Genomic DNA, 21753 nt, shown 5'->3' on the forward strand with positions numbered 1-21753 from the left:
TATGTAGGGGTGATTTAATTTCCCTGTGCAATGACCTCCTTCAAAGTCTCAGCCACAACCTGATGATCATCCTCCTGCGTCAATCCACTAACAACAGCAACAGCAATAACCCCATCAACACCTTGAACCCGAATCGGGAACCCACCGCCATGAATAGCATATTCATCAGCCACAGCCCCACTAGCACTATTCAACCCAAACTTCTTGACAAACGCAGCCTCAACATCATCAGCTGTAGCACTAACCTCCAGCCCTGAAGCAATCTTCTGCCGCATAGTCCAACTAGAGAGACCGAAGCGCAGAACGGTGTTACGCTTCCGTCGCACCCAGTTCTCGTTGTCCAGAACTGTGCCGCTCTCCGTCGTGGCTTGGAAAATTACGTGCAGGGAGCCACGCTCGCTCGGAGCTGTCGCTAGCGCGATGGAGATTAGGGCTGGGCGACGCTGATTTGAGGGGAGAGAGAGGATTCTCGTGCGGAGGGCGTTGCCGAGTGTCCAGGCTGTTTCGGCGGTGAAGGTCTTGAAGGTGTATTCTGGGCTTGATTCCTGGGCCACGAGGACCTTGGGCTGTTTGGATTGATTTCAAGGTTAGATTCTACATTCAAACGTTGTATATGAGTGGCGATTACTTACATCTGTACTGGGTACTGCGAGGGCCATTTTGGTTTATGAGTGAGGGGTAATGTGGGATTGGTGAAGTGACGGTGTAGGAGTATGGATGGAGATGTAGATGCGAAGGATGAAATAAATTGGAATTACAAGATCTACCTAGGTAGTATATATATGGTTCATACGGAGTTAGAAGGGTTGCATTGCGTGATTAGAAACTGAATCGTGGCGACGTCGAATTGATCGGTTTCAATGTCTTGCATATTGGAAGGTCCAGTCGACTAGAATATCCACATTGAACCGGTTCCGCGATTAACCTGATCCGCCGGAACCGAGAATGTTATGAGTATAGGATGAGTATAGGATGACTATAATTAATTAAGAGCGGGCAGTACCCATGAAACCAACATTGAAATCGTTTACACTAATTTATCCCAGAGCGGTCAGAGCAATATTCAAAGGAGAGTCTGGGAGTGAGTCTATACCAAAGAAAATGATAATCAAGTGCTTCCACGCAGTTTCACTCGCGGCACGGAAAATGACTTGTCAGATTGTATAAGTCGATGAGAAACGACTCCAACTGCCGCAGCCTCAACATCCTCGTCTGGACTTGGACCATCGTCTCTTTGCTGCGGAGTACGTCCACTCAAAGGATGAGAAATGAGTATCTCCCCGCTAGCTTGTTTTCGCAGCCAGTAATTCCGTATTCGGTTCAATGCCGTCTTGAAGTCATCTAAGATGACGGTGTCGCAGAGGCATTTGAAGACAAAGGATAGCTGTAGTTTATCAGCCGGATCAATCAAAAGAGGGCCTAGAAGCCTGGAGAATCTTGAAATCAAGTACTCGAGGGAGACTCTGACAGAGACTTACCTTCCAGAATGGGTTAATTCCGGTTTGCATTGTATCATCGAATACATGTACCACGCTGAGTAGATCGATGACTATGAACGCGATCGAGAGACACATTGCTGTGAGCATGACTCCGAATCGTGGGCTGATTCGAACTAACTCCCACAGGCCGAAACCATACTCGCGCTTGATGGTGTAGAAGAGGAAGAAGGTGGTGAAAACCCACCATGGATCCCTAGTCCCATGAGCACTTGAGGTTTCAAGGATGCTTGGAATATTTTTTTGGAGTTCTCAAGATCGTAGAACTCGTTCACATACCGGAAAAGTGGCTCGTAAGGCCGTGTCTTTAGGAATACTTTGTTGATATTGTTAAAATAGGTGAAGTTCGCATAGATCTCCACGACCCAGTAAGGCCAACAAAGCACGACAGTGATAATATAGATTCGGGAAGCCCGTCGCGAGAGAAAGGGTTTATTCTTCATCCACGCAATAACGTTATGCAGCATCCAGGATATATTGAGTCCAATGGCTGTGACAGACAGATACCAACCATATGCAGGTTCGTGGGCAAAGATGAATGTCCCATGGAACATGCCGAGGATCAACTAAGCATCAATTTGTCAGGCCCAACGTTCTGCTCTCGTCCAGGGCTGGCTTTTTACCTCTGCGAATATTAGTTTGTGTAGCAGTATGTGCGCCTTCATGTTGGAGATTGCGACTGCGGCCATCATTATAAGACTTCCCACCATGAAGCCTTGGGCCCAGGCTTCGATTGTTAGGGCGTCGGATCCCGTTGGTCGGGATACATGTTCACTCATGGTGCCCTGTTCATGGTAGAAGGTTGATTGGGAGAGTAGAGAGCTGAAAAAGAGCAGAGCGGAAAAGAAGCAAACTGTCCAAGAAAACCTTGGAAATAATGTGCCGTCTCGAGTTGACGGTTGCACACAGGTCGACATTAAAGTTCGCCTATTCTGAGATTCATCCTCGGTAAGAAATGCCCGAATAGTGTCTCTTTTGGCCAGGAGAGTGATGGCTTAGTGATCTAGGGGTTAAACATAACGAGACCCGATCGGATACGTCAAAATTTTATGAGTGATGGGCTCCAGAGGTATGTCATTTAAGACCGGACTTGCACAAAGAGGTCAAAGGTCTAGCCGCGCACACCGGTTCAGTCGCGGTTCGTCTTATCATTGGACTGTCGTGCTGTTTTAATTTATTTTGATCCGCGTTACGCGGAGGCAAAGTATGTACATCTTTGTTGCGACCCTGTCAGTGTACCATTGGTAGACATTGGACATGCTCTTGGCCGAGCTTGGAAGCCAGACGAAGGACTAAGCTACTAGGCTTCTAATACAAGTCTAGAGATGAGCAGATCAAAAGTCGAGTCTCTCAAAGAATAACAAGTTGAAGGGGTTTGTTTATTATGTATTCAGCTGTTATCTGTTAACATTTGGTCGCACAGATCCCAGCTCCTGCTGCTGTTGCACAGTACCTGGCTGCTCCTTATGCTTTGTCTCCAGCTCCAACTGTCCCGCATGTTCTTCACACTCTGTAGATTCCAGTTTACTCTGTCTCCTGGTGCCGCCAAACACCTCCTGCATCTCTTCCAAGGAGTGATTTGAAGTCTAATATCAAGTTAGTGGCATAGTTCGGGAAACCTTGCGAGCAAACCTTGTGAGAAAATCACACTCACCTCTTTTAGGACTAGCCAGGAATACCCAATAATAGCATAGTTAAAGATAGCAAACATCAAGAACATGCGCCAGCCGATGTTAGTCACCGCATGGGGAGTGACCTGGGACATCATAAAGTTGAACAGCCACTGAGAGGCTGCTCCGACTGTGACCCCGAGTTCTCGCGTGCGGCTTGAGAAGATCTCTCCGACATAGAGCCATGGCAGCGGACCCCAGGACATGTTGAAGCTGAATGCCTCTGCGTACGTCATGAGAATGCAGGCAATACCAGCCGAGCTGGGCCCTGAAGTCGAATCGGAACTGACAGGGTGAGTAGCCAGGATACAAGCGATTATAAGCATGAATGATCCCATCGCAAAGGCACCAGCCATGAAAGGAACTCGACGCCCAACCCGGTCCAGCACAAATAATTGAAATGTGAGAACACCCACTACCTTAACAACGCCGAAAAATCCAGTGACTAGCTTGGCAGAACTGCCAGCTCCGACAGCACTAAAAATCTGGGTGGCGTAGTAGGCCAAAGATGTGTTACCGGTCAGTTGCGCCGAGAGCTGGATCGTGACAGCGATGAATAGTCGGTATCGGTTCACGGGGAGAAGAAGTTCCTTAAAGGTCAAGTTCTCCTTAATACGTGCTTCCTCATCAATGCCTGCTAGAATCTCTTCAAATTCTTGCTGGAGTGCTTCGGTCTCCTCGCCACCACGAACCCACCTCAATGACTCATGGGCTTTTTCCAGTTTCCCTTTCGAAGCAAGCCATCGCGCACTCTCCTTGACAGTGCACATTCCGACGAGCAACAATGTTGAACCAAGAAGTTGCAGCCCGAGTGCCGTCTGCCATTGATTGGAACCCTTATGCTGGTCTTTGGAGACAGCATATGTAGTCCAATACGCGATCATGACCCCCAACGCAAAGAACAGCTGGAAGCAAGCCCCCAGTCGACCCCGGATTTCCTTAGGAGACATTTCTGCCGAATACATCGGAACCAAGACGGTCGCCGCACCAATGCCCAGCCCTGCAACCACACGACCTGCATAGAAAGTTCCCAGACTGTGACTATTGATGATCTGGAGGATAGTGCCGATAGAGAAGACGATAGAACTGATAATCAAGCCAGTCCTCCGGCCCAGGTATGCAGCGATCGGGGAGACGAAGAAACAGCCGAAAAAGGCTCCACCTTGGAGGATCGAGACTGCGTTGGAGTTGATAGTGGTTTTTTGGGCTTTGGTGTAGTGGTTGTATCTGAAATCCTGCTGGAATGATTCTAACGCGAGAACACCACCTGACACTATCGTTAGACGAGTTTATGGAGTTGGGATGTCACAGACTCACTGATTATTCCAGTGTCGAAGGCAAATGCGAAGGAGCCCATACAGCTAGCTGATACCAGGTAGGCCGCTCGAAAGAGTCCTAGCTTGCGACCCATGGTGCTGGCGTTAAGCAAGAGTAAGAGATGTAGATTTAAAGAAAGAAAAATATAGAGCCTTCACACTGGCCAGCAAAGCCAATCTGAGCGATTCACGGTTGAAACCAGTGCCAACGATGCCGAGGTCCCTAATGTAACAATACTGAATTGGATACGGCACCCAGATCCCAATCCGAACTCCTAATATACTCCGTACGATCAAGCGAGAGCCGATCGGCTTGCAGCCGAGTATAGCTGCATGGTGACCAAATTCAAATAGATAGAGCTAAGGATACTGCGTTAACCTCGAGTCAAGCCAATTATGCGATTTCAGGGTTTACATAGAACGTGTACGCAAGGGGTTGAAGGAGAATCTGAAGATAGAATAATCTATCTGAGTGGGACATATATTTTCCGTAGAATGTAACATGTTGAAGTTGAATGTCAATGGTGACTAATATTAGTAATGGAAGTATCGCATGTCCCTAGGTACGGAGGTTATCTTCACACCGTTAGAGAATTACCCCACAAATCACCCCGGATTTGATGTCTTCCAAGGTTCACATAAAATCAAATAAACCTGAGCTTTCCCATCATGATACTGTTACTTGATCAACTTGCATCAAGAACAGCTATGGTAGTTCAGTGGTAGAATACTAGCCTTCCAAGCTAGTGGCCGGGGTTCGATTCCCCGTCATTGCATTTCACAATTTCTTTTTTTCCTTCTTCAATTTTTTCCCTCTTCAAATTGGTCATTGATGCTCAGGGGTTGTCATCTGTAGCATTCCTGGTTATTGGGTTTTTATTTAGGTGTATGGGGTCTAGGAGAGCAGCAACATTGGACCTCGGGAGCTCGCTATAGCTCACCTGGTCCGTCTCATAGGGCTAATAACTGTTTTCAAGACTATTAAAGTGCTTCGCAATTGAAAATATTTTGTTATACTCTCCTTAACGCGGTGAACTGGATCTACGATAGACCTCTGACATCTGTAGGGAGTCGAAACCGAATACCAGTGTTCAGGACATCTTCCACTGTTCGTTACTTCTTGTTGCGCCTAGGCAGTAGTAGTTAGTAAAGTACCTCGCTAGCTTTCAAAATTATGGCTACTTTACCATTCCTAGGTGGCTTCAAATGAAGTTCCGTTGCAATGGGTCTTGATCGATTGCATTCCTTAATACAACTCGATGCAAGGCTCTGGAACGCGTTGCTGGTGCGACATGTCACCTGGGAACTTCATCTTTATAATGCTCCCATTGGGCAATAGAGATATGGGTAAATTAAACTCTAGAGTACTGACTGGTATTCCTTGGTGTTATCCCCAGTTGTTAATGCTGAATAGGCACTGCCCTCGGAACATTTCGTACTAAGCCACATACCACAGGGCTCTCCGATAAGATTGATCTAGACCACTGTTAGCTAGACCGCTGTTGACAGCTCTGAAGATGGCAATTATCTCACATGGCATATTATGCCGGTGTTTCTTGTCTAGTCATTGGGCTATACCATCCGGTCATGATGGTTCGAAATTTTCTATCCCTTTCATAATGTGCTTTGGGATCCTCGCACTATGTAGTGGCGTCCAGAAAGAACACTGTCAACGATCTTGGAGACGTCCAAGTGCCCGATTAGGGTAATGCTCTGCCTAGGTACCCCATTGGGATTTTACTCGAGCAATGTTTCGACCTAGGTGATGAGAATGTGAGGCTCAGAATAGCGGAAACCAGGTCTAAAATACAAAGTATAAAGCTCTTCATATTCCTGGTCTTAACAGCTAACTACCTTACAGAAGACTCAAGCATTACTGCCATAATGAAGCTGACCACTATTCTCTCACTTGCCACTCTTGCGCTCGCTCGCCCACAATCACACGTCCTCCGCGACAAAAGAGATCCCCTTCCATATGGAGACTGGGTTGCCCCATCTTCCTTTGAAACAGTACCTACTCCACCCAATTCAACTCCTACTCCATCCGCATCACCAAGTACATTGCCCACGCCAAGTGCATTACCCGCACAAAATTTCGGGAACGCCATCGTTTCCAACCACTGCAAGTTCCCCGTCTATCTATGGTCGGTAGGATCGACTGTTCGCCCCGTATCGCTTATTGGCCCGGATCAAAACTATGCTGAGCAATATCGCTACGACCAGCCCACAGGCGGCATCGCACTGAAGATCAGCACCGACGCCAACGGACTATACGACAGTGCGCCGCAGACTGTCTTTGCTTATAACGTCAACGATCAAGGCAAGGTGTGGTTTGACCTCACTGACGTATTTGGCGATGCGTTCAAAGGCTACTCGGTCAAGCTGGAGCCAGCTGATCCCCAGATTGAATGGAAGGATGGAGTCCCTCCTGCTGAAATGAGTGTTCGCTGGATTGGTGCGTCGGGGGATCTGGTCTTGCATCTTTGTGTGGCATGAGTTGTATATTTAGGGGCTGAATATAGAAGGAAGAACCTTGGACAATATGGGAAGAGATGGATCCATCAGGATCCATGCATGGATGGCTACACCTGGAAAGTTTGTATGGATTAAATAAAGATCAATGTAAAGCGATATTAGTTTTTAGATCAATGCAAGAGAATTAATCGAAGAATCCTGTCTTCGAAACTATATGCAATGTTTTTTGTTCCAAGTTTGCATTCAAGATAAAATCAACGTTGGATCAAATGTGTCATGATATGTATGATTCCCTTCTTCTGTCCGGCGATGTATAGATGGATTATATATCGCCGTACGCCTATCTTGCTCGACTCGGAATAATCCGAGAAAAATGACTTATGGTTGGCGTAATGTGCCATAATTACTGATTAGCATGCTAATAATTAGGGAGAGTGGTACGAGAGGAGGGGGTGGTAGGATCAATCCCCATAATTAACTACTGTGCCAAGAATGCGTGGATCTGGATTATGTAATCCGGGGTAAACAAGTGGGTCAAGAAAAATGACTGTTCTGAGCACTTAGTACCGTCGTGGTGAGTATGGCCCAGTGGTAGTTTTCCACGTTTACGTAGGTTGATCCCAATTGGAACCCAGCAAGGCACGAGTTCGGTTCCCAAGGACATCATTCTCAGATACCGCCTTTTTCAGGGAAATGGTTGACTATGACTAGGGTCGAGGTGTCGCATTGGTGAAATGCCTAGGGCCCGGAAACTGGACTGGGATGAGCGTCCGTTTATAGCCTCTCCAATTTGAGCTGAGTTGCAGGGGATCCTTCTATGAGGAAGCTCACTTTGGGTTGTGTGAATTTTTGTTTCTTCATCCAAATCAACAATCATCTTCTACTTTCACGATTCAACAATGAGTATCAAAAATGAAGAGCTTTTTTCTATCGTCTCCTTCAAATACTATGAAGTTCAAATTAGTAGATCGTGCATTTTCTTGCCTTTTCTTTTCTGCTATTGAATACACCGTAAATATTGATCATTTCCTAAACAGGAGATTTGTCAGTCCACCATTGACTGGGCAGACTTTGATTCCCATTTAACTGAAAAGATTGGAAGCTATTTGAAAAAAGCTCCTGAGCCTTGATATCAATTTTCTGATAAATTGCACAGAATGTGATAAATAATTAGTCGAAGCTGGAGATTGTATCTCTCAGATCTGATGTCATCATCGAGGCTCGGAAGAAGCAACAAAACATACACCACGGGAAAGGGTCAATTGGGAAGACGATAGTTGTTTCAACTTACTCGCTAAAAAGAAGCTCATTCAATCGATTTCAAATCCCAAAACTATGCTGGCAAAACATAGAATAGACAGCTTTTGATAGTTTATCTCGGCCTTCTGGCCGATTGGAAGGTTCCCCGCATTTTCCCCAACTACCACATTCTCACCTCCCTTCGTCAGCTTATCTTCTTTACACCTTGACATCCTTCGAAAAGGACGTTGATATTATAAATCGTCAATATGGTCTCTCCAGCAATCAGGGTAGCCCCTACAGCCGCCAACCGTGCCTTGAATCTACTACGCACGGTGCAGTATACTCACCCTCCCAGTTGTCCGTGTCACTCAAACCCCAACCACCACCATAACCACAAGAGTCCATCAATGATGAATAATGTCCGTCGACACCTGGCTACTCCAGTTGATCCCTCACGTGAAAAGGAGTATGCCTTTGAAATGGCCGCGTCGAGTATCCGATTCGGGTCGGGCGCTACCAAGGAGGTTGGCATGGATTTCAAGAACATGGGTGCCAAACGCGTGTGCATTGTCACCGACTCGACTGTCTCTAAGCTTAGTGCTATGAAGCAAGCTGTCGAGGGTCTCAGCCGCGAGGGTATTGAGTTCACCATTTTTGATAAGGTTCGGGTAGAACCCAAGGACAGCTCGTAGGTTTACCTAGGAAATACTGTGAACTAGCTATCGCTCACTTAAGATCACTTTCAGTGTTAAAGAAGCTATTGCTTTTGCCAAGCCGTACAAACCGGATGCATTTCTGGCTGTTGGTGCGTATGAGAATTCCAATTAAACTTAAACCCACTAATGCAGTTATTAGGCGGTGGCTCTGTCATTGACACAGCCAAACTGATGAATCTATACACCGTATTTCCCGAGGCAGATTTCCTAGACTTTGTCAATGCCCCCCTAGGCAAAGGTTTGCCAGTAACCAAGCCCCTCCTGCCCCTCGTAGCCGTGCCCACAACAGCAGGCACAGGCTCCGAAACAACAGGAACAGCCATCTTCGACCTCGTATCAAAGAAAGCCAAGACAGGAATCGCCCACCGAAACCTAAAGCCAACACTAGGCATCTGCGACCCGCTGAACACGCGCACAATGCCCTCAGCCGTCCACGCCTCATCAGGCCTAGACGTACTTTGCCACTCCCTGGAATCATGGACAGCAATTCCATATAACGAGCGCACACCGCGCCCAACAAACCCTATCAATCGGCCCGCCTACCAAGGCGCAAATCCAATCTCGGACATCTTCTCCCTCCAGGCTCTGCGCAGCACAGTCAAGTATCTCCCCCGCGCAGTCAGAGACCCAGATGACCATGAAGCGCAGTCGCAGATGCTACTAGCTGCAACATTGGCCGGAGTGGGATTCGGCAATGCAGGTGTTCACCTCTGCCACGGCATGAGCTATCCGATCTCCAGCCAGAACCCAGGCTATCAACACTCCGGGTACGATGTCGACCATCCGATTATCCCTCATGGAGTCTCAGTTGCTGTCACCGCGCCTGCGGTTTTCCGCTTCACGGGTGCGTCAAACCCTGATCGTCACTTAGCGGCTGCAGAGGCGTTTGGGGTGGATACTTCCAATGTGAAGCGTGAGAGCGCGGGTGAGGTGCTTGGTGGTGCGATTGCGGAGTTCTTGTTGAAATTGGGTGATCAGCCGCGTGGTTTGAAGGATTTGGGCTTCAAGGCTTCTGATCTGGATGGGTTAGTTGAGGGTACTCTTCCACAGAGACGCGTGCTGATGCTGGCGCCTAACTTGAGTGAGGAGCTTCAGGCGGAAAAGGGAGAGTTGAAGCGCCTGCTTGAGGAATCTTTGGACTTCTAATTTCAGTGTTCATTAAAATTGATGCTTATATAGCGGCTTTGAAATCGTTGAAGGTATAGATCGATTGTACCTTGAAGCTTTCAAATGACAGCAGTGTTTTCTCTTTAACGTATAATTATTGGATTAAGCCGCATTCCTAATATGGTTTAGCATCGATGGATATTTGAATATGTACAACGTCATGACAGAAAATCAGGTCGACGCCTGAGACGGGTCTTCCTCTTCAACGTATCCGTGTGTCTCATCCGGTACAACCTTTGTGCCGAGAACACCCATCGAAGAAGCAACCCGATCCAGCCAGATGACGGCACGGGGATCATTTCGATCGGATGTTCGAGATGGACCATGGCCGAGCTCGGAGTAAATCCGAAAGGGGAGAGTGAATGTATTATTGCTTTCATCTCTTGAGACTGATTTCTGGGATATGTCCTCAAGAGCTAGACAGTGAAGCATACCCTCGAGACGAGTAGATATCTCATAAAGAGTGCTTATGATATTTTCTGCGCCGCTCAGTAGTAGTGATGGGCCGGTTTCCGGGAAGATCTCCGGGACAGGCCCGACAAATGTTCCTGGGCGTAGGATAATACCCTGTTCGCGCTGGTTATGGGCACTAATGCAGGCACGGAGCTCAGCACTGAGAACATGCAGTTTTTGGGAAGTGTTATGTATGCAGTTGATAAGATTTCGGATATCATCACGGTCTTGAGCCGTGGACTTTGAGAGAAGAACACGCGCTTCACTGATATACCGCGGACACTTGGCAATCTCCATAAAAGTCTTATCAGATATGACTGCATACGCTGCCCACTCACCGGGCTTTTCGGAGTCCTCGGCCATAATCTGCTCGGCGTAGTTCTGCCAGCCTTCCTCATCAAGAAAGCAAGGCTTTCCTTGGTAGATTGCAGTAGCAATATGGAATCCCCTGAACCCGATCCAGCAGGATCTTCCAAATCCTGAATTGTGCGACGCAATGCCTCGGCTCACCATAAGTTGTTTTACCGCGTCGGAATGGACGACCCAGGCATCGGGACTCGACTGAGCGTACATTTCGTAGACACTCAGCAACATGGCGGTACAAAGCATATTGTCAGACATTGCATGTTCAGGCTTGCGGAGGGCATTGATGACCTCATGCAGCGTAATCCCATACATTTGACGACTTTTCAACAAAAGAGTTGGGTCTTGTGTCAGGTGTGCCAAATAAACCGAGCTCAAGCAACAAGTCGCGGAGTCAAAATATGAATTCTTTCCGAAATTCGTGCTGATGTATTCTACAAAACCTAGGTTTTTGCCAGCGCGGAAGCGATTGTGAAAGTATAATGTGGGAAACGAAGCACTGATAAAGTCTGAGAAGAATTGTGGTTGCGCCGCCTGAAACGATTTGCGAACTAGAGAAGGCGACGTCTTCTCATCGAGAGCGACAGTTGAGTGCCGTCGCATCAATGCAATTGCATTTGTGCGCACCCTCGCCGCAACTCCCACATTGTCTGGAGACTCGATTGGGTCTTGGGACGATTTGCGCGTGGGGGTGATTGGGGCCGTGCTTGTGGTCGGAGTTGATGATCCTGTGGAGATGCCGCGGCCCCTGCGGTGCGGGGCGGAACGATGTCGCCGGACAAGACTTGGGCCCTCGTCTTGGAAGCGAAATGTGCGACGGTATCCTGGGCATGTACGGCCATATCGCTGGCATTGAGAGCATTCGGGGATGGCCTCGTCGCACTGGGTATAGATTGCCCGTTAGCGGCTTCTTGTCAATTAGCTGGGATCGTTGCCACCTCACCTTGATGTGTCGTTCGCGACAGAGGGAACAGCCGGTACTATGGGGAACTCCCACCATGGTCAATGTCGGGGGTCAGTTAATAAGCATAGTGCTGTCATCGTATGGCTGATTGAATGATTCTGTGGGCCTTGGGCTCAGGATTTGAAAGCTTGAGGCTTCCAGAAAGCTAGAGGTAAATCAATCTGTGGCAGTGGAGCCTTCAGAGATAGATCTCGCTTCAATCCCGACGCTTAGCGGAGGAATCAAAACGCAAGAGATCTCAAGTGCCGGAAAGCATCCGACAGGGTTCAAGTGGAGCCGGATGCCGCAGTCCCACTTGTTCCTAAATAGGGCAATGAGAATTTTTCTCTGCCATTGACAGCAGTTTCTAGCTCCACCTCATCACATCAGGTTGGATCATTCAACTTAGGCGAGTTCAATCGCCACTGATGCGGAGATCGATGGAGTAGTCTTGCCGATGAAATTGAATCAGTTTGAATTTCTGTAAAATTGAGTGTTAAGCCTCTGGATTGTGTATCAATGGATGTGCTTGAATGTGCTTGGATGGTCTTGAATGGTCTTGAATGGTCTTGAATGGTCTTGAATGTGCTTGAGTGAAATGTAAAGCCGGCCGTTTTCTGCCAAGCAGACCCACTCGTATACTCAATCAATGCTCTATTAACCCGATGCCCACTCTTATACTACGTACTATTTGTATGTCCTCGTTTCTCCATTCAATCTACCCGAGTGGTCAGATCAAAGAATAAAAACCTGGCTTCATAAATGACTACAAGTTTGTCTGATCGTCTATAATTAGTAGGCATTGCTGTTGAAGTATGCTTAGTGCTTAATGTCTGTGGCTTCTTTGTATCATTGCTGTGGGTTAATATGGACAAAAGAGAGAAAGATAGAGGAAATAAACGCATGTTTGACTGTCCAGGCGTTCTTGTATTATGACAAAGGACTGTTCTCTGTTCCTTCCGTAAAGGGAAGGCGCCTGCTTCTTACTTCATCTGTGCCCTCTGAACCCTCAGTTTTCCCCAGTTTGTTTCCCATTGCATTTTCTACATACTTGAACTTTTGACTACAAGACATGGATTTCTACGATAAATTTCTTCCTAAGGTCCTTGTCACCGAGAATATCTCCTCAGATGGACTGAACCTACTGAGCAGTGCCTTTGCGGTGGATGAATGCCTTGATCTTACCCCAGAACAACTCGTCGAAATACTTCCTGCCTACCAGGCACTTGTCATCCGTTCGAAGACCAAGGTTACTTCAGATGTTCTGCGAGCTGGACGATTGTTGAGAGTCGTTGCTCGTGCTGGTGTCGGTGTCGATAATGTGGGTAAGTAACACGGTCCCAACCTCACCGTGAAAGAAGATTCATAGCTAATCCATCCATGCATAGATGTCGATGAAGCTACAAAGCTTGGCGTCGTCGTGGTCAATTCACCTTCAGGCAATACCGGGGCCGCTGCAGAGCATACAATCGCCCTGATGATGTCCTTGGCCAGAAAAGTTCCACAGGGTTGTGCCAGTCTGAAGAATGGCAATTGGGGTCGAAACGAACTCGTTGGAGTGGAGGTGAAAGGAAAGACCCTTGCAATCATCGGCTTGGGAAAAGGTAACGTTTGAAGAGCAAAGCCTTGTCTTGATTATTGATCTAACATGTGCTTCCAGTTGGTATGACAGTGGCTCGCCTGGCCAATGGACTCGGCATGGCAGTCGATGCATTTGATCCACACATTTCGCCTTTTGTCGCAGCCTCAGCTTCAGTCAATCTAATCTTGACTTTGCCCGTGCTTCTCGCATCTGCCGACTTTGTCACCATCCATACTCCACTGATTGCCTCCACAAGAGGAATAATTTCCACCGCTGAACTGGCTTTGATGAAGCCTGGATCTCGAATTTTGAACGTTGCACGTGGAGGAATAGTTGATGAAGCTGCACTGCTAGCTGCACTGGAGTCAGGCCATTTGGCAGGTGCTGCTGTGGACGTGTTTACTTCGGAACCACCAGCTGCAGACTCGACTGCAGAAAGATTAATTGCTCACCCCAATGCAGTTGTGACACCTCATCTCGGAGCCTCCACGATCGAAGCCCAGGAAAATGTGTCCAGAGACGTGTGCGAGCAGGTGATGCAGGTATTAAAGGATGATTTGCCAAGAAGTGCTGTAAACACACCTCTAATCCTCCCAGGGGAATATCGAAAGCTGCAGCCATTTGTTCCTCTTGTGGAGAAGCTTGGAAGCTTGTATACCCAGTACTGCGCTAACATGCCTCTCGGAGGTTCTTTGAATCGAAGCAAATTTGATCTCATCTACAAAGGTGAAATTACAAGTGTCAGCAACACAAAGCCCTTGTTTGCTGCTCTCATCAGGGGCCTTATTTCACCCATAGTGAGCAATGGGGGAGCCAACATCAACATGCTCAATGCTGAATTTATTGCTCGCGAACGAGGAATCTTCGTGTCGGAAAGACACTGCCGTGACCCAGAAGACCGCTCTGCCTACTCTTCGCTGGTCACTCTCATCGCACATCCACCCCCAAATGGATCTCTTCAGGCTATTGATGCAATTTCTCCTGAGCCCGAGTCACAGAGAGTTGTCTCCGGCACTTGCTCCGACGGCCGGCCTTTGATCACTCGTATCGGAAATTTTGATGTATCATTCAAACCCGAGGGGACTCTTCTGATTTGCGAAAATTATGATTCACCCGGCAAGATCGGTGCTGTATGTAGAATTCTTGACCAGCAAGGCGTGAAAATTCACTTCATGACCGTTGCCCCCGGACCTCCCGACTTGATGACTGGCATTGAGCAGAACACCAGCAGCAATGATGGTACCATGGAAGTTCCATTTGAAAAAAGATCAGAGGCTCTCATGATTATTGGAGTGGATCGGGATGTTCCCTATCGTGCTACAGCTGAATTGGTCATTCAAGGTGCTGCATTGAGCGCTTGTGCTATTACTTTCTGATGTCGATGTCTCTTCAACGCCGGAAAACCCCAATGTATATTTACTTCGATTCAACAGTATTGCAGGAGTCTAGTTGAATCAATTAATCTTATTATCAATTCTTTTTCAAGTAGTTGAAAGTGCCTATCTAATAGGGCCGTAAAATGCTATTTACAGTGTTCTTCTTCCAGAACTCCTCAAGGGTACTGAGTGTTCCACGGGCGTTCTCAGCAGCCCAAGCAACCAGATCTTCAGTATCAGGACCAAAAGCACCAAATTCTTCTATGGAGCTGAATCCTTCAGTAAAAGCATCAGCCAGGAAGGGCAAATTCTGCTTGAACTCCTCCGTAGATATTCGTTTGTAGATAACTGTCTTCCCGATCACCTTGGAGAAGATGGCAGTAATCTCTTCCAAGCTATATAGCCTCGTAGATGCATAGAAAGTCTTCCCCTCATACTTATCCGGCTGGGAAAGTATAGCGCCGACGAACTTGCCCGTGTCCTCAGTAGCATCAACCATGGGAAACCTAGTCTCCGGTGAGAGAGGGTAACTCAAGACCAAATTGCCATCAGGCGCAGCCTGCGGCGCAAGAAAAGGCATGAGCAGAAGATTCTCCATGAAAAATCCCAATGCGATAAATGCGCTTTTGATAGGGAGATTCCGGATATATTGCTCAGCTTTCGCTTTCGCATCGAAGTGAGCCACCTTGGTGTATTTTCCGCCGGAGATCTTGGCGACTGAGGGAAGTGTACTGAAGATTATGTACTTTGCTCCTTTTTCGATAGCAACGTCTGCAATGGTTTTTGCGTGGTTGTATTCTGTTTCGAGTGCGGAGGGGCCGAGTGATGGTGTTGTCATTGCGAAGATTGTGTGTGCTCCTGTTAAGGCTTTCTCGATAGAGGCTCGGTTTGAGACATCGCCTTCTACAACTTCGACTTTCTTCTCTTTGAGCTGTTGCGATTTTTCGGAATTTGTGGTGCGCGTTATGGCGCGGATATTGTACTCTTGTGAGAGCTCTGGGTCGTTGAGTACGTAGTTTATCACTGAACTGCCTTGGTGGCCAGTGGCTCCGAAGACGACGAGAAGCTTAGACATGCTGGTTTATGTATTCGTCCGTGGAATCTGCAATTATGAATGGATTGAGTATCTGGTTGTGATCTAGTTTCTCCTCCGGGACTCGTTTTATATCCCGATATTTGGTATATGGCCAGCACCAGATATTACAAATAACTGGAAGATGCTCGGTCTGAGACAGGGCTAAAGCCGATGCTTACCAATCTCTGTTTCTCGATTTATATCCCGATATTTGGTATATTCAGCACCAGATATTACAAATAAAACTGGAAGATTGCTCGGTCTGAAACAGGGCTAAAGCCGATGCTTACCAATCTCTGTTTCTCAACCAGTTGATAACGTGTTTCCCGGCTAACCCGTTACCCCATCTAAATAAATAGTCTCCGTAGTGACCCTATGTTTTCAAACACATACCATGCTACCAATTCGCCCTAAAATGAAATAAAAATTGATAGAGCAAGAGGTCTGTATTGAATTAGCTCTAAAAGCTTTTAAAGATGGCAAATACCCTACTATCGCAGCTGTTGTACGGTCATTTGGCATCCCACGCTCAACTTTTGTCGATCGGCTTAAGGGTGTTGAACAGCTAGCTGTTAAATAGTCAGCTCAACATATGTTCTCTAAATTTGAAGAATAATCGATGGAGAATAGCTACTCTCTATGGAACCTAGAAGAGCAGCTCTTATCTGTGCCATGTGTCAAAATATGGCCAATTTCATCCTCCGATCGCGGATTTCATCCACCTTACATTCTCTTTAAAGGAAAGGTATTTATGGAGCATTGTTTTGAGGAAAAGGAGCCTAATTAGAGTTTGAATAAGAGAGCTCTGATGGTCAGACTAGTGATTCAATTAGTGTCGGTTAGCTGAAGATGTATCTTATTCCTAATATTAGGAATCGAAGAGGTAAAACTGCCTTCTGATCCTTGATGAGCAATCCTCTCATCTAACACCTATTGTCGACAATCTTTATAAAAAGTATGATATTATTACTTTATATTTACCTCTATATATCACATCTTTTGTAGCCTTTAGATATCGGTTACTTTAGGCTACTAAAAAAATACCATGGTGGTCGTGTTGCGGAGTTGATGCGGTATAGAATCGATAAAGATAAGTTCCTTCAGATCTTCACTGATGCATATCAAAGAGCTTTGAAGATAGATACTATAATGAATAGCTTTAAAGCTACTAGCTTAGTACATTCGAGCCCATCAGAAGTGCTCAATAAGCTAAATATTCGGCTTGAATGTCTGCCAGATCTAGAATTACCTTCTGATTGTCCGATATCTTCTGGCTCTTATAGCGACGATAATACTATTTGGAGCTTGAAACGACTTAAAGAATCTAAATCTCGTCTTAATTATGCTCTAGAGCTTTCCTCTAGTTTAATCCCATCTCCTATTAAAAGGAGGTGGAAGACGTTCTCCGATCGCACTACCCGGACGGTCCACCACCATATTTTTCTGCATGTTCGCTGTGGCCATTTAGAGAAGATAATAAGAAACGGACGAAAAAGAAGAATACTACTTAAAAGAAGTTGGCTCCTTCAGGTAGGTTAAGAGGTTTAGAGGAGATCCAGAAGCCTGTCATTGAAGAGAATGGTGGTGAGAGAGGTATATATCTGATGATGAAGCTGCTCAGAATGACCCTCGTGAGACTGAATTGCTAGTTTTACCCCCTGTTCAACGTCAAATTACCTGCTCAAGGTGTCATAAGAAACTTCATAGTACTACTAAATGTCAGAATCGTGTTATTTAGTCAATTTAATTATGATATTGTGCTTAAATATGGAATTGAAATTGATGCGTTTTTTGAAATTCTGATGGGGTAACGGCTTAACAGGGATAACGGGTTAGCTGGGAAACACGTTAGTGAGTTACTCAAAACCCCACTTGGACAGGATTAATCATTATTTCAAGTGGGCTGATCGTACTGATAAGCTCATTGAGCAATGAAATAACGAGATAGACATGTGGTACCGCATGATAATATCGCGGAAATTAAAATCAGCTAATATTAATTTGCCAAAATGCATTAATTATTCGTGTTACAAACGTCATCTCTCTGCTCTCCCCGCCATCATTACACATAGACATAGCAATATGGTCCCGCCGTAGTGCTCATAATATCCCGTATGGCAATGGAACCGCCACCATTAGCGTACCCAAGATCAATGACATCGTCAAGGGTAGTGTTTGCCGAAGGTGGCTGATTCAGAAACGTATTGGTTCCCGATATAGCATTCTGGCGATTATTCCAATCCAAGTTTTGCCAGATCCACCACACACGATCAATCATTCCATGATTGAGCCAAAAAGCCGGGTCTCCTGGGCTCACATAGACATCGCGACCAGGATCGCCGCCAATAGAGTAATGACCTGCACCATGGACACCGATAGATCCAGTATACGGAGCACCCTGTAGGTGATTTTCGAAGTCCCAGATGTTGTCGTTGTTCTGAAGCAGGTGCACAATTGACGAATAGTTTGCGTAGTTTTGCAAAAGGGCCGTGGTCAAATCGCGTTTAAGACAGCGTGGGTTATAGTCGAGAGGGTGGTCGTTTCCTCCAGGTGCAAGAGCAACGGGGCCAAGGTTGACGGTATAGTTCTTGAATGGACCAGTTTCAACACAGCCCCCTCCGGTTCCGATGGGAAGGGTGACTTGAAGATCGCCGACGGAGAATTTTATATCAGGTCGATCTGCAATATAGGCTCCGTTTCCAGACATTGACGTATCGCTGCCGTCAAATACCTCTGATTTCTCCATGTCAGCAGTATCAGCAGCCCAATTCCAGTACCTATTACAAGATATTAGGTATCACAAAAGCAAATACTGTTATGCATTTCAACTCACGGATAATCACCCGTGTAGCCACATTCATTTCTTAAAGCTTCTCCAAATTCGAAAATGAAGTATCTGTGCCAAGCTAAGAAATTGCCCTTCTAAGACTTAGCATCCAAGCTTTAAACGACACATTTCATGAATAATTAGTCATACCGTAAAGTGGACTGTCAACGTCTGATTGATATGACTAGCCACGAAGTCGTCATATCGTGACTTGACTCCAGGGGCAAGCGTCGAAGGGGTCAGCGCTGGTTTTTCCTGCAAGCAAAGCACGGACTTGATGTAGGCTTTCTTCTCGTCAGAGGAGAAAGCGCTCCAGTCGCGACGAATATGCAAATTTTCCAGTGTGCAATTTCCAGATAAATGAGGAGACTTCTTGGTGATGTTTTCATTGCTCACATGAAGTGCAGTCTTGGCTAAAGTCTCGAAGTGAGCCTTTGCCAATGCTATCGTAGATGCGCTGCTTTCCAAAGGGGTAGGAGCTGCTCGAGCCTGTAAGGCCAGAACAACTAAGGAACATATTGGAAAGAGAATCATGGTAACTAGGGCAGAGAGCCAGACGCAAACGAAAACAACGCGGCTGGAGACATTGGTGGATTTCTTGTACATAACACGCCTCCTTATGGCTGTAGACAATCCATTTTTGCTGTTTTGCGACTAATAAAACTTGTGAGGCTTCGAGGTTACCGTTCTCGCCAATCCAGTGTCGAGAAATTTAGATGTGCCTCAGTCTTGCAATAGCATTGGATATAAAATGCCAACGGCTCGGCTCAGGGCGGGCTCCGGACGTGGGCCCATCTTCTCAGGGCGCCTACAACAGTTGATATTAATTGACGCACTGCCTAGGCAAGATTCAATGTGTTTCAGAAAATAAATCCTATGGCTATTTAGGTAAACTCTGGGATTCATGAAAAATTTGATCTCGAACAAAATTCCAATTCTAGCCATGTAAACAAACGATCCTCGTTGCCAAAATTATACCGAGTGAGGTCTCCACTTAAACAAGCTTATTAGGGCTGGGTGGCATGACTTCTCCCTAGCCTATCGATAAAGGATTCACAAATCTCGATTGGATTTCAAGCACGTGGGCATGATTCATTTCTGGACATAGCCTTGAAATTGAGCTGACGAAAAATTATGGGGCCTCCATGGTTGAAATTTGATGACTTTGAAAGCTAGAGCGCATCATGGCTTTCAAGAGACAGGATTGCCTGCGACGGACTAGCTGAATGTAAAGAAATCCAAGACCCCCAAGTTTTGCAATTGGTCATAATGCTTCAAAGAGGGAAAGAGCCTAACATAACCCTGTTCATCCGATAATTCGGATCATTCTAAGCATATCTAGTTCGCATCGGATGAGTGTCACAGTCCTGGGCCACATGAGGTCATTTGTTTGTGTTGATAGTCGAAGTAGCTATAGTGTAGTAGCTCCCGATACTGCTGTAAGTAGGCATATTCTGGTGACTGGATATATTCAAAAGCCGGCCCACTGGAGGGGTTCTCTGTCGCTGCACGTAGTGCAAGTAATTTTGGCTCACTGACGGATAAGCAATGGATGCATTAGCTGTAGGGACTTGTCTCTGCAGAGGACCCCGGTATGAGGAACCGATGGTATTGCGAGACTTCTTGCTAATGCGGAGCTTTACGCCCTGTTCTGCAAACCATCGAGAGAGTAACGTAGACTCCATTGGACCTGGGAATATCTTAGGAGGATAGACCATAAATATGTCCGATATGATAGAGTTCAAGCAGATGGCCTGATTGCTTTTTATCTCAAACAAGGTAAACTTCAGTCGAAACTCGCCCAGAATTTTGACAGAGAGGTCACCAAAAACGAAGAAGCCTCCATCATTGTTGTTCACATCCTTTAAATGGTGAATAGAAGAAGTGAGTGCTCCTTCTAATACCTTAAGCTGTGAAATAAGCACTGGGGCATCTTCTTTGGCATAGTGTAGGCTACAGCACATGAAATAATAAGGACTTTGCGTGTAGTGTCTATGAGAAGTATTCAGCAACTTTATACTCGATACCCGAATTTCGAGGAAAAGATTTATTCAAGGAGATTCAGACTTACTGTGCGAGATATGAGCCCGGCTCTTGCACACAAAGCTGGATTATCGGAGGCGGATCGATAGATTTGCGCTTTGGCTTGGTTTTATCTCCTGCCACCAGCACTCGGTTGGGCTGCTGGCGAATTGCTAGAGTAACTTCTGAACTGGGGTTGATCGACATGGTCAGTTGGAAGTCAGTTGGACGTCAGTTGGAAAGTTTGACTGTCAGAAAAAAGAGTAAGCATTTCAGGTGAGAATACCTGTCAGTTAATGCTACTGGATATTATATACTAGTCCTAATTGGGAATCTACATTTCCTATTTAGGATAAACAGGATCGCGGGTATGATAAATGGACGCTAAATTCCCGAGTTACAACAAGAACTGTAGATATACTGAGCGAAGGACAGCTCGCCTAATAAGGCACAAACTGCTATTTATGAGACAAAGGTATTAGTGGATGGAGAAATAAACATGTCGCCTTGCATAGTAATAACCTAGGTATCACACAGTCGCAATAGTTATCGTATCGTTATCAGCAACCTTCCAAGGTGGAATTGCAAGAAGCTAGTAGAGCTTTTACAAAAGTGAGCAATAATTCGAGATTCAGAATGAAGAGAAAAGCTTCCCGAACCCAAGCGCTTTAGCCAGGAGGCGCATGTATTGGAGCCCTCTTATTTTACAAGGAATTTCAGGTAATACTGGGTGTAAACATAAGATTCAATCACTGCGAGCCAAGTCGGTATTCTTCGCCTCAACAACAGTGAGGCTTACAGAGATATTCCCTTGATATTCTCTCCCTGCATCAGAACGCATAATCAGGCAATTATATATACACTCAACGCCTCTGCGGATTACGGGCCTGTGCTCTAGGTCCTAGGTGGTCTTGGGAGGTTCATCTACAATTCTGGGCCCTACTCCTATTCCACACAAAAAAAAAAAAAAGGAAAAATTCGGTAGTGCTGGCATTGCTTATTGTGTTACTCCGAGAAAATTAACCTCTAT

General features: G+C 46.2%; 10 protein-coding genes across 10 annotated transcripts; 3 read left to right on the plus strand and 7 right to left on the minus strand.

Moving 5' to 3' along the window:
* Positions 1-14: 14 nt before the first annotated feature.
* N7495_004334 (DUF967 domain protein) lies at positions 15-659 on the minus strand (the record flags this gene model as incomplete). Its single annotated transcript, XM_057206985.1, has 2 exons — positions 15-566; positions 633-659. 2 exons carry the CDS (start codon positions 657-659, stop codon positions 15-17), a joined length of 579 nt encoding a protein of 192 aa, XP_057064665.1.
* A 449-nt stretch (positions 660-1108) lies between these two features.
* Positions 1109-2275, minus strand: N7495_004335 (uncharacterized protein; the record flags this gene model as incomplete). The annotated part of the gene is made up of 4 exons (XM_057206986.1): positions 1109-1384; positions 1479-1692; positions 1776-2062; positions 2120-2275. 4 exons carry the CDS (start codon positions 2273-2275, stop codon positions 1109-1111), a joined length of 933 nt encoding a protein of 310 aa, XP_057064666.1.
* A 618-nt stretch (positions 2276-2893) lies between these two features.
* N7495_004336 (uncharacterized protein) lies at positions 2894-4577 on the minus strand (the record flags this gene model as incomplete). Its single annotated transcript, XM_057206987.1, has 3 exons — positions 2894-3082; positions 3151-4433; positions 4484-4577. 3 exons carry the CDS (start codon positions 4575-4577, stop codon positions 2894-2896), a joined length of 1566 nt encoding a protein of 521 aa, XP_057064667.1.
* Positions 4578-6366: 1789 nt separating this feature from the next.
* On the plus strand, positions 6367-6978 carry N7495_004337 (Bys1 family protein; the record flags this gene model as incomplete). Its single annotated transcript, XM_057206988.1, has 1 exon — positions 6367-6978. The coding sequence occupies one exon, from the start codon at positions 6367-6369 to the stop codon at positions 6976-6978; it is 612 nt and encodes a 203-aa protein (XP_057064668.1).
* A 1628-nt stretch (positions 6979-8606) lies between these two features.
* N7495_004338 (hydroxyacid-oxoacid transhydrogenase) lies at positions 8607-10061 on the plus strand (the record flags this gene model as incomplete). The annotated part of the gene is made up of 3 exons (XM_057206989.1): positions 8607-8887; positions 8946-9004; positions 9055-10061. 3 exons carry the CDS (start codon positions 8607-8609, stop codon positions 10059-10061), a joined length of 1347 nt encoding a protein of 448 aa, XP_057064669.1.
* Positions 10062-10253: 192 nt separating this feature from the next.
* On the minus strand, positions 10254-11898 carry N7495_004339 (Zn(II)2Cys6 transcription factor domain-containing protein; the record flags this gene model as incomplete). Its single annotated transcript, XM_057206990.1, has 2 exons — positions 10254-11780; positions 11842-11898. 2 exons carry the CDS (start codon positions 11896-11898, stop codon positions 10254-10256), a joined length of 1584 nt encoding a protein of 527 aa, XP_057064670.1.
* A 1015-nt stretch (positions 11899-12913) lies between these two features.
* N7495_004340 (uncharacterized protein) lies at positions 12914-14799 on the plus strand (the record flags this gene model as incomplete). The annotated part of the gene is made up of 3 exons (XM_057206991.1): positions 12914-13166; positions 13230-13445; positions 13502-14799. 3 exons carry the CDS (start codon positions 12914-12916, stop codon positions 14797-14799), a joined length of 1767 nt encoding a protein of 588 aa, XP_057064671.1.
* Positions 14800-14926: 127 nt separating this feature from the next.
* On the minus strand, positions 14927-15874 carry N7495_004341 (NmrA/HSCARG family protein; the record flags this gene model as incomplete). The annotated part of the gene is made up of 1 exon (XM_057206992.1): positions 14927-15874. One exon carries the CDS (start codon positions 15872-15874, stop codon positions 14927-14929), a length of 948 nt encoding a protein of 315 aa, XP_057064672.1.
* Positions 15875-17936: 2062 nt separating this feature from the next.
* On the minus strand, positions 17937-19307 carry N7495_004342 (tyrosinase family protein; the record flags this gene model as incomplete). The annotated part of the gene is made up of 3 exons (XM_057206993.1): positions 17937-18651; positions 18708-18796; positions 18852-19307. 3 exons carry the CDS (start codon positions 19305-19307, stop codon positions 17937-17939), a joined length of 1260 nt encoding a protein of 419 aa, XP_057064673.1.
* A 776-nt stretch (positions 19308-20083) lies between these two features.
* On the minus strand, positions 20084-20930 carry N7495_004343 (uncharacterized protein; the record flags this gene model as incomplete). Its single annotated transcript, XM_057206994.1, has 2 exons — positions 20084-20693; positions 20773-20930. The coding sequence occupies 2 exons, from the start codon at positions 20928-20930 to the stop codon at positions 20084-20086; spliced, it is 768 nt and encodes a 255-aa protein (XP_057064674.1).
* Positions 20931-21753: the final 823 nt, after the last annotated feature.

Source organism: Penicillium taxi, assembly GCF_028828555.1.
Source record: "Penicillium taxi strain IBT 34144 chromosome Unknown utg000003l_segment0_segment0, whole genome shotgun sequence".
Taxonomy (NCBI): Eukaryota; Fungi; Ascomycota; class Eurotiomycetes; order Eurotiales; family Aspergillaceae; genus Penicillium; species Penicillium taxi.